We start from the raw sequence: 15,742 nt of genomic DNA, 5'->3' as shown, positions 1-15,742 counted from the left end.
ATATTACCATTGTTGCTGAAAGGATTGTTTCCAAAACAAACAAACGGGCACATACCACCACCGAGGAAAAGATACAATTAATTCTGTTCCTCTCACATAGCAGTTTTTAATTTTTGGTTCATGACATGCAACTAAGTAATTTTATTGGGGGAAAAAAAACCCAAAAGCTCGCTATGAACAGATCCACAGAAAAAAATTAGGTAACTACAGAGCACAAGAGCTTGGAAACCATTGTTCCGCTTGAAGATTCAGCTGTGAAAAACCTGGTTCCAGAGAACATTATTAACTCCTCCTCCAAAGGACTGAAGATACCAGATCTGAATTAAAGCTCCCACCGAGCCCCTGCAGCAGCCAGCCCTGGGCCAGGACTGCCGGAGGCTGCCAGATTCAGAGGGTATCATAGGGGGGCAGACGACGCTATGGGACTCGGGGACAGCGGGGAGCGCCTGAAGCAGAGCTGGGCTGCTTATTTCACAAGAAGGAGGGTGGTTTATGGGGCCAAGTTGCAGGGTCACTTAAAATAAATGTTCTCTCCAAGGGGAAGCTCCGGCAGGGAAGACAGAGGGAGGGATTGTGTTTGCTACCAGATCACACGCTGCCCCGACAGCCTTTCTCACACTTCTCTGGGCACTGAGGGCAGGTTTTCCAGAACTCTCGGAAAAGCAAGGAACAAGCAGAAATTCGTATTTTTTATGTTATCTTGGCAGTCATGGGATTGCAATGAGTGAGCAGTACCAAAGCTACACTGTGCTTCAAAGACCTTTAATTAGGGCTCCGCATTCCTCCCCTATACCTACTAGTCTTTAGCTGAATCTCCCTTTTGATCAACTTAGCTCCAGGCTTCTTGTTTATTTATTTCAAAGTTGCAGAAATAACTCATTCCTGAAAACACACAAACAAGCAAACAAACACCACCACCACCACCGAAAAGGCAAGGAGGAGCAGACGGGTTGATACAGCAAAGGTAATGAAAAATGTCAGTTGTGTATCTGTTCCCCACCATTCACATGATACAAGCTCCACAGGATCCGGAAATTAAATCCCTCACTCCATCACTATGGTATAACTTCCCAGACAATTATCTGTTAAACCCTTCCTCATTATACTCGGATGAGGTACATCCCAAACACTTCTGCAGATCTCTACCCTCCATCATGCATTAAAGACATTCCACCCCATAATTAAGCAGGCACTTTATCAAATACCACTGTGACCTTTTTTAACAGGAGCAAACAGCCACTTTGAGGGTTGCCTTGATTAGAAAGCTTTGGTAGTGCCGCTTTGTGTCAGAAATGGGCGATGGGCTTGCCTGCGGCCCAGCCCCGCATTGCGTGACCACAGCTGGGCTGCTATCTGACTGGTTTCTCATCCCAACTCACGGGCCGAAGGGAGCACCGCGGGCACGCTCCTTTATGCGACTCGACAGGCCTCAAATAGAAAAGCGCAGACCTGCAGAGGCCCCGCGGCTCAACCAGGCCAACTTACAGTTCTTCTGTCGCACTGCTCCTGTAAGAGCTCGTCCCTTGGACCAGCTAACAAGACCCAATCTCTTCCACCAAACGATTTCACCATCCCAGTTTGGAAGAGCAGATAAACCGCAGGCACAAGAGACTTCAGCCCAAAAGCTCCTTTCCCCCCCACGCCTGCTGAGAAGGACTGAAGCATCTCTGTATCATCAGTCCAAGTTTTAAAGATCAGGGGTTTTATCTGCTTAGCTAATTACAATTTCTATTTGCACATTTCAAACAGGTAAAAGCACTCTTTGTTTACTAACAGATCACAGTAAGCTTTTGCAGCTATGGTGAATTATTACAATTGAGGCACTTCGAATGTCACCATCAGCTTTAGCCCTGACTAATGTGAATGTAATCAACTACAGATCTTTCTCCCCTCTGTAAATAAGGATAACGTTCATTGTTTACTTCTTGGGGGTAGCTGAAGGTTGAATTAAATAGGCTTCTGTGAGGACTAGGATTGTGCAGAGTGCATTAAAAATATATATATACACAAATACATTGCAATGAGTATTAAAATGTTTGTTATCACACTTGCTTCTAAATGGACTCATTGAGAAACACCTGAAACCAAACAGGGTAGTGTTCCATTTACTGTAGCACAAAGAATTCGGTACATCCCCAGGCGCTGCGAAGGCATCGTGCACCTCAGAGCAGTTACAGCCACAGAAATTAGGAGTTTTAAGGATTTTTAAAGGAATATAACTTCATTTTTTTTTCTGATGAGCTAAGTTAGACACATTTATTATAAACCACTGATAAGGGAAGCTTTTTCTAAGAGCGAGAAACTAGTCAAGCGTCTGTAAACATCACTGCTAATGCTGGAGTTCCTATTTGTGCCACCTCTGGTGAACGGCTCGGTGTGATGCCGACAGCAAGACAGGAGCACAGTGCTGCACTGTAACTGAGCCGCTGGTTCCAGAGCACTCAGCAGGAAAAGCGCCCACGTCAGCGTCCCCGGGCCGGCTCGCTGGGATCCCACCCGCGCCAACCGCAGCACCGCGGCTGCCGCGCTGCCACGGCAGGAACCGCGGGGGGGGTAAACAGGCACCGATGCGCTCCAGATGTCTGAGAGGACATCTAAAAGATCCAGAGCATGGGGAAGCATATTACCAAAAAAATCTCCTTCAATTCCATAAATATTTATACTAAATCCAAGAAACTGGCTGAGTTCAGACTTGTTCTGTATGAATCATACAGCACTTCCTCACCCCATCTTCATTTAATGTGTTCTGCACAAAACCACCACAAAGGACGTGCCATAGTTACGTCAGCTTTTTTTTTCTATATGCAAAGAGCACTTTGTGTAGAGCTCCTGCTTTAGAACAGATCGCTTTCCAAAGAATATAAACAGAACAACTAAACAGCCTTATTTTCCTTGGCTAGCTCTTGTGTGGCATTCAGTGGTCCTCCCAGACAATTTACATTCATAGCAATAGTTTCCTTTTAACTGGACAACTTTTATTTTCTTCATACAGCCATTTAATTACAATTAGCAAAGTAACACAGAGAAAACAACTCCAATTTAATAAACAGGAGCCAAGAAAAAATTTTCTGAAAGGTTCTGTTCTGAAAGTGCCAAAACCTTCTAATTTTGCAAATATCCACATTTATTTCCAGAAGTGAGACATACTAAACATTAACAATTAAGTAACAAAATTGGAAGTCCCAATACCACCCCTGAAATGCCACCAGTGTGCACTTATGCCATTCGTAAAATGAGTAAATAGTCTTTCTTCAAAAGGCAACAGCTATTCCAAAAGGTCCCCTCAGCAGCTTTGGTTTTCACTCGTACTGTGCAAAGGGTTGCTGGGCTGGGAACTTCAGCAATGCCAACTGCAGAGGCTACTGGCAATCTGCTGTTCTGGGATTTCTGGTTCAAAATAATAACAAACATTGCAATATCAGTTTACATTGCCGTACAGCTGTGCCATTCCCACCCTTCTCCTGCATCTCGCTTCTAACTACAACCCATCTTTAAAGGCAAAACAACTATTTCTGCATGCTGAGGAATAAATATTAAGTCTTGCAAATGAGGGAGGTGTAACGCCGAGTGGTTTCCACGCCTGTCACATGGGTTTCCAGGAAAACTACTGCTTTTTGAGCACAACCGGTTCCAAACTTTTCCTGGGAGAGCAAACATATTTCCTGGAACCTGCCAGCGATGCTTGGAAGAACAGGAGGAAAGTTACACACTGCGGTGTCTGACCCTCACAGCGGACAAGGAACACTCCGAAATGATGAGGAGTAAAAAATAACAAGTCTTAAAACAATCAAAGATAGACAATGTGTATTACAAAGAGACGCAGCCACATCTTTTTCAAAGTAACTAAGCTGCGCCTACCTGCTAAAGGCACACTTGCTATAAAGGGCTATAAAATCCCACTTCATCCCGCAATCACCTGCTCCATCCACGTACACTACTTCATGGACAAGCCCTTCCTGCAAACCCAAAAGGAGGCACGGAGCGTCAGGGAACACTTTTGGTGGGAAGGCTGGACTGCACCATGCGCTACTGTGTTTGACAAGTTCTGGTTTTAAATGCTAACAACAACAAACTTCAAAAGTGAAGGAAAAAAAGGTGTTACTTTTAAAAAACATGGTATCAAACAGTGCCACCAAACTTAGGTCTACCTTTAGGAAACATTCTGAACTCCATTTCACACTTTCCCCCCCCCTACACTTGTATCAGTTTTTAACCAAGATAATCAGCACTTACATTCCTATTAAAACTAGAGGCCTGAAGACGTTTGAAGAAGCCTCACCCCCTCACTGAGCTTTCTGGATGACTCTTTCTCTGGCTGGCCCCAACGCTGTGGTGGTCCCTGAACACCATCACTTCAGCTCCACCAAGTCTACAAGAGAACACTGCATGGAGCTCTTTCCTAACAACTCAAACGCTCCCAGCTCTCCTCGCCTTAGAAGCAGCGCCACACCACTACTGATGAGAAAACTCTTCCAACTCCAGCCATCTGTAAGATGAGGCTCACAAGCTGACAGAGATAACCCTAATCAGGAGCTCAGCTGTCTGTTGTGCTGGATGGCCCATGGGCTCTCTCTGTCCCACCAGGACCCAGAAGACGTGCCCATACACACCAAGCTCCATGCACCTGTGGGGACGGGCATGAGAACGTCAGCTTCCCCAAAAAAAAGGCTGCTAGAGGAGATCTGCCTCCAGGAAATTAAAACTGTGCATCATGGCCTGTATGTTACTGCATCAAGTGTCTTGGCATAGAATCATAGAATAATTTTGGTTGGAAGAGACCCTCAAGATCATTGAGTCCAACCATAACCTAAACTAACTCTGGCCCTAACAACCTTATCTATGCACCTTTTCAACCCCTCCAGGGATGGTGACTCCAGCACTGCCCTGGGCAGCCTGTTCAACGCCCCACAGCCCTTTGGGGAAGAAATTGTTCCCCACATCCAACCTCAGCCTCCCCTGGCGCAACTTGAGGCCGTTTCCTCTGCTCCTGGCGCTTGTTCCTGGGGAGCAGAGCCCGACCCCCCTGGCTCCAAGCTCCTTTCAGGCAGTTCAGAGATCAGAAGGTCTCCCCTCAGCTCCTGTTCTCCAGCTGAACCCCCAGGTCCCTCAGCCGCTCCCATCACACTTGTGCTCCAGCCCCTCATGGTGCTCACAGACCAGCCACGCTTCAGCTCCACCTATAGCGCGCAACAGGCACCTATAGCGCGCACCAGTTTTCCTCTAACACATGCGGCCTTTACTGACCGGGGTGGGAAACAATGCCTCTGTGTACAGCAATCCTTCCACGCTCATTTGTAAAGTGATTCTCAGGAGATGATACAGACAAGATGACGAGGAAAAAATTGGCTGGCTTCAAAAAGGAAATCAAACCAAAGAACACTCATGATTCTTTAACACTGAAAAAGTATAATACCGTTTTTGTAAACTCTCCTCCAGAAACTTGTATTCATCACTACCTCATGCTATTATCAGTGAAAAATTATAGGCTCTGTCCTGCTGGATTATTGTCAGCGTAAACAACTTTGCTAAATTGCTTGGCACACTGTCTGCATGCAGCATGTTAAAACTCTGCACTCTGTGCAGCCAAAATCAAATATAAAGGCCCATCTGTATTAATCCTCAAGAAGAAATTAATAGACAACTATTTTCATGCAAAGCAGATATTTAAAAAAGGCAAACCCAATACATATGGATGAACTTTTCATTCATAATTTTAGATGCCCCACAATGAAGACTGTTGTTTGAGCTTTATTTTTTCTCTCACAGTTCTCCATACAATACAGTGCATTGTTCTAACTCCAGAGCAATTTAAGGTTTTTCAGTGTCTCCTAAAAATCCCTGGATTTATATCCAAAGAGACCTGGCACTGTAACAAACTTGACTTGTGAGTAACAAGTTACAGCCTTTAAGCAAATTGCTCATTAGCACAGAATTTAACTTATTGCTACAAACCTCAGAAAAAATATGCTGCCTATCTTATCTACCAAAAGCTGTGGGATAACCCACTATTGTATTTGTTTGATTTTTTTTAAATGTCCTTGTTTGAGTTCTCAGTACAAATGCTGAGCCAGCATCAAGGATGAGGAGAACAACACAACTTCAGGGAAAAAATGCTTACGTATGACCTACATCTATCTTGCCTTTGATGAGTGAGGAAAACAAACTGAATGTTGATGTGAGTACTGAAAAGGACATTCCCAACTTCATGCAAAGAGGAAACGAGTAAGAAAAGCCCAACTGGGAAGCTGGAGCTCTTTTGTTTTTCCCTGAAGACAAAAGATATTGATAAAGCAAATCCCACAGAATTTTCTATAAATGGGGAACTTTCTGTAGGTGCATCTTAATTTACATGACTATGACCAGAAATTTCACACTGCATTACAAATAAGAAAACTCAATTCACCATGAAAGATATGTTTATCCCCTTTATTATTCCACTAATTTTTAATAGAAGAATAGCATTGAAGTCTTTTCTTATGTATTTAGTAACTAAACCAAAATCCAGAGTTAACAGAAGAAACTGATGTTATTAACCCAGAGTAAAACGCAAGGTCAGCAAAGAAAACGGATGGCAGCTTTCTTTAGAACTTAGGTAAACACGTTGCATCTCATTAAAAAGCAAATGAAGTTAGCAGAATCTGTCTCAGGCGCCTCCTTTGACATCAGACATCTAAAGCGGCCCTTTTGGGGTGAGACGCATCTCTTCCAAAAGCCTCGCGGTGCCCTCAGAAGCCGCGCGGCTGTGCAAGCTCAGAGCGGCACCAACTCGGGCCTCACTGCTACAGGAAGGCAGCGAAATAATTACGTAATATGCCACTAACAAATGTAAGCTGTCCTGAAACCAAAAAAGGGTGTTTTTCTACAAATCTGGATCCAATTTTCTTCATGAAAAAGAAAAAAAAAATCCAGCCTTCTGGACTGTCCAGAGAACTCTATAACTATTCTGAGTGCTCCAAGCCTCATAACCTGCCTGGGGGATTTCTTAGCATCTTATTGCAATTCTTTATACCTTTCCCAGCACAGCAGTTCAAGCCTTGAGAATGCAGTAATAACACAAAGCATTTGAACACAGGCGAGAGAGGAAGGAAGACACAAATCTGCCTTCCAACACACAATCATCTGTATGCTCCCTTAGACAAACGACAAAATGAAACAAATCTGCACCTTCTCATCCATATCTTATGGGAAACGAGGAGCCAAAACTCGCGGGGCTGTCCCTGCACCCATCCAGGAGCTGGGTCACCTGCCAAGTGTTCTGCTGAGCTCCGGGCCCTCCTGCCGCTGCCACACACCCCAGCCCACGGATGGAGAATATTCAGCTGAAGTGAAGGGAGTTTCCACCACAAAACAAGACACAGATGTTGCACCTCTGAATCCCCGCCTCGAACGAGTGCCCATCATTTGATGGGAAGCACTGGGAATGGAGACTGGTACAAAATGGTTCTGCCTCGAGGCCTTGGCACCTCAGCGAGGCAAACAGCCTCCCAAGAGCTTCCCAATGTCTCTGAGCTCGTTAAGAAGAAAACAATGATGTGAAGATGAAGCACTACTCATTAAACTGGCCATTGTTGATCCCCGGCAGCAAAGGAGGGTATCAGATGTATTCACGCCATCAGCATCCAGATGCTGAGGCAACAATTCTCTGTTTTTTCTTTTCCAGTATAAGTTGGGGAACGAGCTGTTAGACAGCAGTGCAGGGGAAAGGGACCTGGGGGTCCTGGGGACAGCAGGGTGACCATGAGCCAGCACTGGGCCCTTGTGGCCAGGAAGCCAATGGTACCTGGGGTGGGTTAGAAGGGGGTGGTCAGTAGGTCAGAGAGGTTCTCCTGCCCCTCTGCTCTGCCCTCGGGAGACCACACCTGGAATATTGTGTCCAGTTGTGGCCCCTCAGTTCCAGAAGGACAGGGAACTGCTGCAGAGAGCCCAGCGCAGCCACCAAGATGCTGAAGGGAGTGGAGCATCTCCTGTGTGAGGAAAGGCTGAGGGAGCTGGGGCTCTGGAGCTGGACAAGAGGAGACTGAGGGGGGACTCATTCCTGGGGATCAATATGGAAAGGGGCAGTGTCAGGAGGATGGAGCCAGGCTCTTCTGGGTGACAACCAGTGACAGGACAAGGGGCAATGGGTGCAAACTGGAACACAGGAGGTTCCACTTAAATCTGAGAAGAAACTTGTTCCTGGTGAGGGTGTCAGAGCCTGGCCCAGGCTGCCCAGGGAGGTTGTGGAGTCTCCTTCTCTGCAGACATTCAAACCCGCCTGGACACCTTCCTGTGGAACCTCAGCTGGGTGTTCCTGCTCCATGGGGGGATTGCACTGGATGAGCTTTCCAGGGCCCTTCAACCCCTGACATTCTGGGATTCTGTGAAATATATGACAATGAATTGCTTGAAATGGTTGATCATTAAGCGTCACTTTCCCACTGGCAAAGACTAAACATTTTCATTTGAATTATTTAAGAGTTTTATTTCACTGGAGAGGGAGGCAAAACTCAAATGTTCTCTTTCATGCAAATTGTTAAGAAAAACACTATGTTGTTAAAATTAAGATTTTACTCCACAAGCATTAGAGTTGAAATTATCATGGAGCATCACAAGGAGCTCAAAGCTAGTAATAATATTAAGAAAAGACTCAAAAGGATGCAAATTATCAGTATAAAACAACCAACCTGTGGTTCAAAGTTATGGACCCCCTTTCAAAAACCCTCTTGCCTCATCTCTGCTTATAATCCTTTTGCTGGCTGTGGCTGTGTCAATGACATGAGTGTGCAGGACTGTCCATCATGTCACACTCACACAAGTGTGGAGCCCCGCCAGTCCAACCCTCCTGCTCAAAAGCTCAACTGGGGCAGGTTGCTCAGGGCCATAACCACCTGGGTTCTGAGTATCCCCAGACAGAGACTCCACCACCTCTCTGGGCAACCTGTGCCAGCGTTAGACCAACCTCACAGAAAAAAAAAAGATATTATGTTTGAGAGAACAGTCACCTTCAGTTCAGTTTCCATACTATGAAGTGGTCAGCCAAACCAGCAACACAACTTTATTTCTTCACGGTTAACAGGAGAACTGCCAGATTTCCCGTTTGCCCCCCACCACAACAACAGGAACACTTTTCTGCCCAGAAAGCAGAGCCCATCTGTATCAGTCACCATTCTACCTTGTTCCTCCAGACCTCCACCAAGTAAACCAAAACCAGAAATACACTATAGGAACTGAACAGCACTCTGTCAATGAACGCTCCCATCCTCGTGATGAATGACACCGCTGAGGAGCAGGAGGAGATGGAGCCCCAGCTGAGGTTTCCCGCACCTGCCGCTCCACGAGGACTGCGCAGCGCGGGCACCACCTCCGCACCGAACCTCACCCAACAAACCGCCATCCGGACCTCCCGCTGGGCAGGGGAACGCAGGACTCGTCTTGGGATGCACTCCGTGTCCAGCTGAGGGGCTGCCAAATGCACACGATGGAAGAACTTTTCCTATTTCTTATTTACCGATACATCTCTTATCCGTAAGCTGCAGCTACACATCAATGGCACAGAGTTCCAGTGGCTTGCACCAGGGGTGAAAGATTAAAACCACCATCAGACCTCATAAAATGACAATGACACATTTCACCAGCATACCGATCATCACAATGCACACGAGCATTCCAAGAGAAGCTAAAGGAATTTATTTCCATTTATTTCCTGTGGCATATAGGCCCATAATTCTTTCCGCTGAAATTTCCAACCTATTTTCACACCAGATAACGTAGTTGTATCTTATCCAAAATCTGCAAAAGTACTTTTCAGGAAGGCATCTATTTATAAGCAGTTCTAGTATGACCTTTAAAATCCTGATTTAGTTTGGAAGGGCACTTTGTTGTCAATATAGTTACTCAGCAGTTACACAGCAGTGCCTCTGAGAAGACAAGATCCATCACTGGTGACACAACTCACCTCTAAAACAAATACTATGGCAGAGGCACGGAAGATCCGTAGGCATCTCCAAAACTCCCTTCCAGCTCAGTGCAGATGTTGCCAGTGTTTATACTTTTTAAACCAGTGGAATATAAACACCTCACTATAAACACCACTGAAGTTTTGCTTTTCTTTTCTTCATTTTGTGTGTTTATTTTAGTGTTACAAATGTTAACTCCCACAATAAGGAAAATAGCAACAGATGTTTAAGCTAAACAAAGACTGCTATAGTAGAAAGTGTCCCTTAAGGTCTTTTTTGCTTTTGAACTACTAAAGCTAAGATCTGGTCAAATAATTACTGGAGAAGAGGGTGGGGAAAAAGGGGGCTTGAAAGAATCTTCCATAAATATTAGGCATAACTATAAAGAATTGAATTAATGAGCCAAAACTACAGGTTTTTTGCCTCAGTCAACAAAACACTCAGGAATACGCACCATGTAAGCAGCATGTTATGCAAAACTTCATGGTCTTCATCAGAAGTTGTCAATCGCTTCCAAGCAAATCCCTGGTTACTACAGAGAGCAATTAAAAAGCTCAGGGATCCTGCAAGCAGTTTTTTTTTTCTCTCTTTTGTTTTTTAACTGGTTTTCTTGCTGCAATGAAGAAAGCATGGGATAAGAAAGAGCTTGAAAACTCAGCTCTATTGAATCCCAGTTCCATAATTATTTAGCACTGCTGGGCAAAGCTCAGCCTTCTGTAAAAGACCTTTATTCGAACAAATATATACGTGTTTGTGCAGGAAAGAATAAGAAATGCAACTGGGATATTAACAGTTCTACAGGGAGCCCCTCCACTTCCTGAAGGAAAGAAATGTGGCCATGCTGATTTAATGGTAGAAAAGAGGCTATTTGCCAAAGAGAAGTCCAGCTCCCTGCCTTGTGGCCCAGTCCTTTTCTGAACAGTGTGAACAGATAGCTCCTACTCTTGTGTACGCTCCTTTTTGTTTCTTTCCTGACAACTACAGCAAGTTTATTTTCCAAACGAACATGGAAAGCGTTCCTGCTGAATCAGAAGAAAGGTTCCTGCAACGCTTGTGTGTGGCTACAGCAAACACGGCTCCCCTGCCAAGCCGAATTAGCTCAGTGGTGCCTTTCTTTCCAGTCAAAGCCAAGCCATAACCACTGCTTCAAACTGCACGTACAGAAAACTCCACCAGATTAAGAAACCCATTTTACCCAGTTACCGCGGGCACCTCGGAACGGGCTGTGGGGCCCGGACACGGGGGCAGCGGAACGCGGCACCGGCGGGGCCCGGAGCCCGGCACAGGAGGGAAAAAAGGATAAAAAAAGGCTCCGTTTTCCAACGGGTTGTGTAATTCTTTCCCCAGGGCCGGGAGGTGGGGGGTTCGGGCAGGAGGGGTGTGCGGGGCGGAGGAGGGGGCGGCACCGCGGGGCGGACAATGGGCCGCTCTGTGCGGGCCGGGGAGCGGGCGGGGACGGGCCGGGGGGAACGGGCCCGGGCCCGGGGGGGAGCGGGGGGAACGGGCCCGGGTCCCGCCGAACCAGCCTCGCCGCCTCAAGGCGCTCGCGGGTCCGGCAGCGGCCGTGCCCAACTGCTGCTCGGGATGAGGAGCGGAGCCGCGCGTTAACTCTCACGCCCATCTTACGAACTGTTGCTTCTGCAGCTACAGCGAGGATGAACAAAAACTTTACCTGCCACAAAAGCCACACGGTCCTTTAGGCTAATATAACTAAAGTTATCTTTAAGAAAAAAATAATAAGTTAACGCTAAAAATACTACTTGTTAAAAAAGAAAAAAGATAACACATTTAAAAAAAAAAATCACATTTAAAAAACCCATCCTTTTAACAAAGCCTTAAGCAAACGAGGCACCTCACAACCAACAGTGCCGATTTCAAGAGGGGAAAAAAGAAATCACAGTTACAAAGGACAGAAAACACAGCCGACAAAAGACGCCTGGTGAAATGAAAGCGTTACCTTCATAGCAGAGAATGCCGATATTGTTGTTCATCTTGTCCAAGTACTGGTAGTTCAACAGGTCCATCCTCATAAACAGCATTTATCGGGCTCGCAAAAAAGACCAGCTCGCTTGCTTTCGCCCAGGTTCAGGGAGCAGGAGGCCGAACAAATGGTGCCGAGCAGCTCCCGGCTGCCCGAACTCCCCCGGCGCAGGCCCGGCCTCCGAGTAATCAAAACAAAGCGATGGAAGGGCCGTCGGGGGGACTCACACACACGCACCCGCCCGCCCGAACTTCGGAAACTGCAGCTGGCGGCGCCCTCGGCTACAGAGAGGCCTGTCTGGAAGTGCCCTCGGCTACAGAGAGGCCTGTCTGGAAGTGCCCTCGGCTACAGAGAGGCCTGTCTGGAAGTGCCCTCGGCTACAGAGACGCCTGTCGTCTGGAACTGCCCACGGCTCCGCTCGCTCAAAATTAAAGAAAAAGAAGAGAAGGGAAAAGCACCCGGCGTGGGGGGCGGGGAGCGGACAAAGCGCGCGGAGCCGCGGCCGCCGCGCGCCCGCGCTGACAGCAGCCGCGAGCAGTGACGCCACGCGCCGGCAGCGCGCATGCGCCGCGCATCCCCGGAGCGCCTGGGATGTCGGGGATGTTTTCTGCACCAGGTCAGGCGCTAAATGCACCGAGCGCACGGGGGGGCGGCGGGGCCCTCCGGCCCGGGCCCAGCAGCTTCCCGGTCGGGCTCCGGAGCGGGAGGACGGTGCTACATCAGTGTGCTGAAAATTAATTCTTAAACAGCCTTCGCTTGATTTCCCTCTGACACATCCCAGTGCTGTTGTGGTGAAAAAGAATGCTGCTTTACAGTAACGGGACAGACAACTAAAATTAAAGAACGGAGGTACGGCGGGTATATGTGCTACAACTCCATCCGTACACTGAACTAAACACAGCAGATCGCGTTGTGCATACTCAGATTCAAAGGTATTCTATACCAATGCTTCAGACGGGACCAGCCATTTAACAAAGGCATCAAGAGAAGTCTTAGCCCTTTAAGATACAAACTGCGATAAAAACCCATACCTACAACATCAACAAAAGAGAGGCATGCTTATTCCGTGTGAAATGCAAGTTTCTTATGTAATTATGCCAAAGCTTTTGGGTAAAATATTTCTGATATGTACAGTTTTTAATATAGATAGCATCCCTGAATTTACAGTAATACGACACATTTTATGGATGCTTGGGAAGGATAAGAACATACAAGTATTTAATCTTTCCAGTTTAAAATACTTATGTTTTTGTGGGACATGCAGGTGATGAGGAAGAAAAGCAAGCAATGTTCTATGCCTTGCACATAATGGGGCAAGGCATTATAGTTCAAAGCCCACTATACATTCCTCTCTGTATTCAAAGGTACATGTTTCCTCAAGTTGTTTGGAAATTCAAGGTTGGGTATTGTCTACAAATCACTGACTGCTCCGTACTGCTGTCCAGACCCCAATAAAGAAGTAAAGTTTTCTTTATTAGAGCAGTAGTCACTGGTTGACAGGTTTTTAGACAGTAATTATCACTTTATTACATGAATGGCTTTCAGCAGTACAGCATACACTATGATTAACGCTTGTCGAACATTGCATAATGAACATATTAAGATGTTTCACATTAAATAATAATAAACTGGTACCAAACTATGGGAGCTTTATGAATTTCTAAATTAAAATATCTATACCGAAAGTAAGGCAATGCCTGGGAACGAATAGGGAGGAAAATTATCAATGTAAATGTATCTCAAGCATTCTAAAACCGAACTGCATTCACAGGAAAACTTTATTTGAAAGAAAACAGCTCAACAAATCCAAGCCCAGCAGACATTAACCTCCAATACTGACAGGCTGACTGCCCAGTACTCTGCTCCTGCCAGCCAAGAGTTCCCCACTGCTCGATGCAAGCTGCTGCTCATCAAACCTTCCCCAGTCTGAGGTACCTGAGACCCAACTGAACCCATCACCAATGCATCCGCAGGCCAGGTGTGAAATACACAACAAAGCAAGCTATTAGCATCACCCCTGGACCTTTGTTAGTTCATTCTGTTCTTCTACGTGTTGATAGTTGCAAATACAATTGTGTGCTGTGGCATCTCTGCGTCATATTAGCTAGATTACTTCCTATGGGATTGCACACATTCCGTAAGGCAGATAAATACCCGTATCTTATATAAAAAATGTTTAAAACACTGGAACTTTTAACACAATAGCATCCCCTAGAGGTAACTGAAAATCCACGTGTCTTTCTGAATAACCGGGGACTTAACATCAAAGTACATTAGATTTTATTCCAATTAGAGCACATAGCAGATGAGATAGTTCAATCTCTTCACGATCATCTGATTGGAAAGCAACCTAAACTCAGTCTGCAGACAGGACTGTCTTAACACAAGTACTGTGAGGTAAGGAAAGCAAACGAGAAATAAAGCAAGCAGCGGGAAGCAACTGGTGTGATGGGCCCAGCCATCCAGGTTCCTGGAGCTCCTGTGCAGGGGCTGCTCTGGGCAGCAGGACCAGCATCCCGGCAGCTGCAGCACAGCAGCTCTCACTGCAGCACGGCAGCTCTCACTGCAGCACGGCAGCTCTCTCGCTGCAGCACGGCAGCTCTCACTGCAGCACGGCAGCTCTCACTGCAGCACGGCAGCTCTCACTGCAGCACGGCAGCTCTCTCGCTGCAGCACGGCAGCTCTCACTGCAGCACGGCAGCTCTCACTGCAGCACGGCAGCTCTCTCACTGCAGCACGGCAGCTCTCACTGCAGCACGGCAGCTCTCTCGCTGCAGCACGGCAGCTCTCACTGCAGCACGGCAGCTCTCTCGCTGCAGCACGGCAGCTCTCTCACTGCAGCACGGCAGCTCTCTCCCTGCAGCACGGCAGCTCTCTCCCTGCAGCACGGCAGCTCTCTCGCTGCAGCACGGCAGCTCTCACTGCAGCACGGCAGCTCTCTCGCTGCAGCACGGCAGCTCTCACTGCAGCACGGCAGCTCTCTCCCTGCAGCACGGCAGCTCTCTCCCTGCAGCACGGCAGCTCTCACTGCAGCACGGCAGCTCTCTCCCTGCAGCACGGCAGCTCTCTCCCTGCAGCACGGCAGCTCTCACTGCAGCACGGCAGCTCTCTCACTGCAGCACGGCAGCTCTCACTGCAGCACGGCAGCTCTCTCCCTGCAGCACGGCAGCTCTCTCCCTGCAGCACGGCAGCTCTCACTGCAGCACGGCAGCTCTCTCCCTGCAGCACGGCAGCTCTCCCTGCAGCACGGCAGCTCTCTCCCTGCAGCACGGCAGCTCTCTCCCTGCAGCACGGCAGCTCTCTCACTGCAGCACGGCAGCTCTCACTGCAGCACGGCAGCTCTCTCACTGCAGCACGGCAGCTCTCTCACTGCAGCACGGCAGCTCTCTCACTGCAGCACGGCAGCTCTCACTGCAGCACGGCAGCTCTCACTGCAGCACGGCAGCTCTCTCACTGCAGCACGGCAGCTCTCTCACTGCAGCACGGCAGCTCTCTCACTGCAGCACGGCAGCTCTCACTGCAGCACGGCAGCTCTCCCTGCAGCACGGCAGCTCTCTCCCTGCAGCACGGCAGCTCTCACTGCAGCACGGCAGCTCTCTCACTGCAGCACGGCAGCTCTCTCACTGCAGCACGGCAGCTCTCACTGCAGCACGGCAGCTCTCTCCCTGCAGGACGGCAGCTCTCACTGCAGCACGGCAGCTCTCTCACTGCAGCACGGCAGCTCTCTCACTGCAGCACGGCAGCTCTCACTGCAGCACGGCAGCTCTCTCCCTGCAGCACGGCAGCTCTCTCCCTGCAGCACGGCAGCTCTCACTGCAGCACGGCA

General features: G+C 47.8%; 2 protein-coding genes across 3 annotated transcripts in view; both read right to left on the bottom strand.

Moving 5' to 3' along the window:
- TAMM41 (TAM41 mitochondrial translocator assembly and maintenance homolog) overlaps nucleotides 1-15,742 on the bottom strand; it is a 106,236-nt gene that overhangs the window by 9,348 nt on the left and 81,146 nt on the right. The window lies entirely within an intron of this gene.
- VGLL4 (vestigial like family member 4) overlaps nucleotides 1-15,742 on the bottom strand; it is an 86,884-nt gene that overhangs the window by 34,452 nt on the left and 36,690 nt on the right. The window contains exon 1 of one of the 2 annotated variants that reach the window (XM_065845446.2): nucleotides 11,893-12,423. The exons of the other annotated variant lie outside the window; for it this stretch is intronic. Coding sequence (XP_065701518.1) covers nucleotides 11,893-11,974 — 82 coding nt within the window. The 5' untranslated portion in view covers nucleotides 11,975-12,423. Of the gene's footprint in view, nucleotides 1-11,892; nucleotides 12,424-15,742 lie in introns of those variants that run through there. 2 annotated transcript variants of the gene reach the window in all.

The sequence above is a fragment of the Patagioenas fasciata genome, chromosome 10, assembly GCF_037038585.1.
Source record: "Patagioenas fasciata isolate bPatFas1 chromosome 10, bPatFas1.hap1, whole genome shotgun sequence".
NCBI lineage: Eukaryota > Metazoa > Chordata > Aves > Columbiformes > Columbidae > Patagioenas > Patagioenas fasciata.
This window is presented reverse-complemented; position numbering and strand designations above follow the sequence as displayed.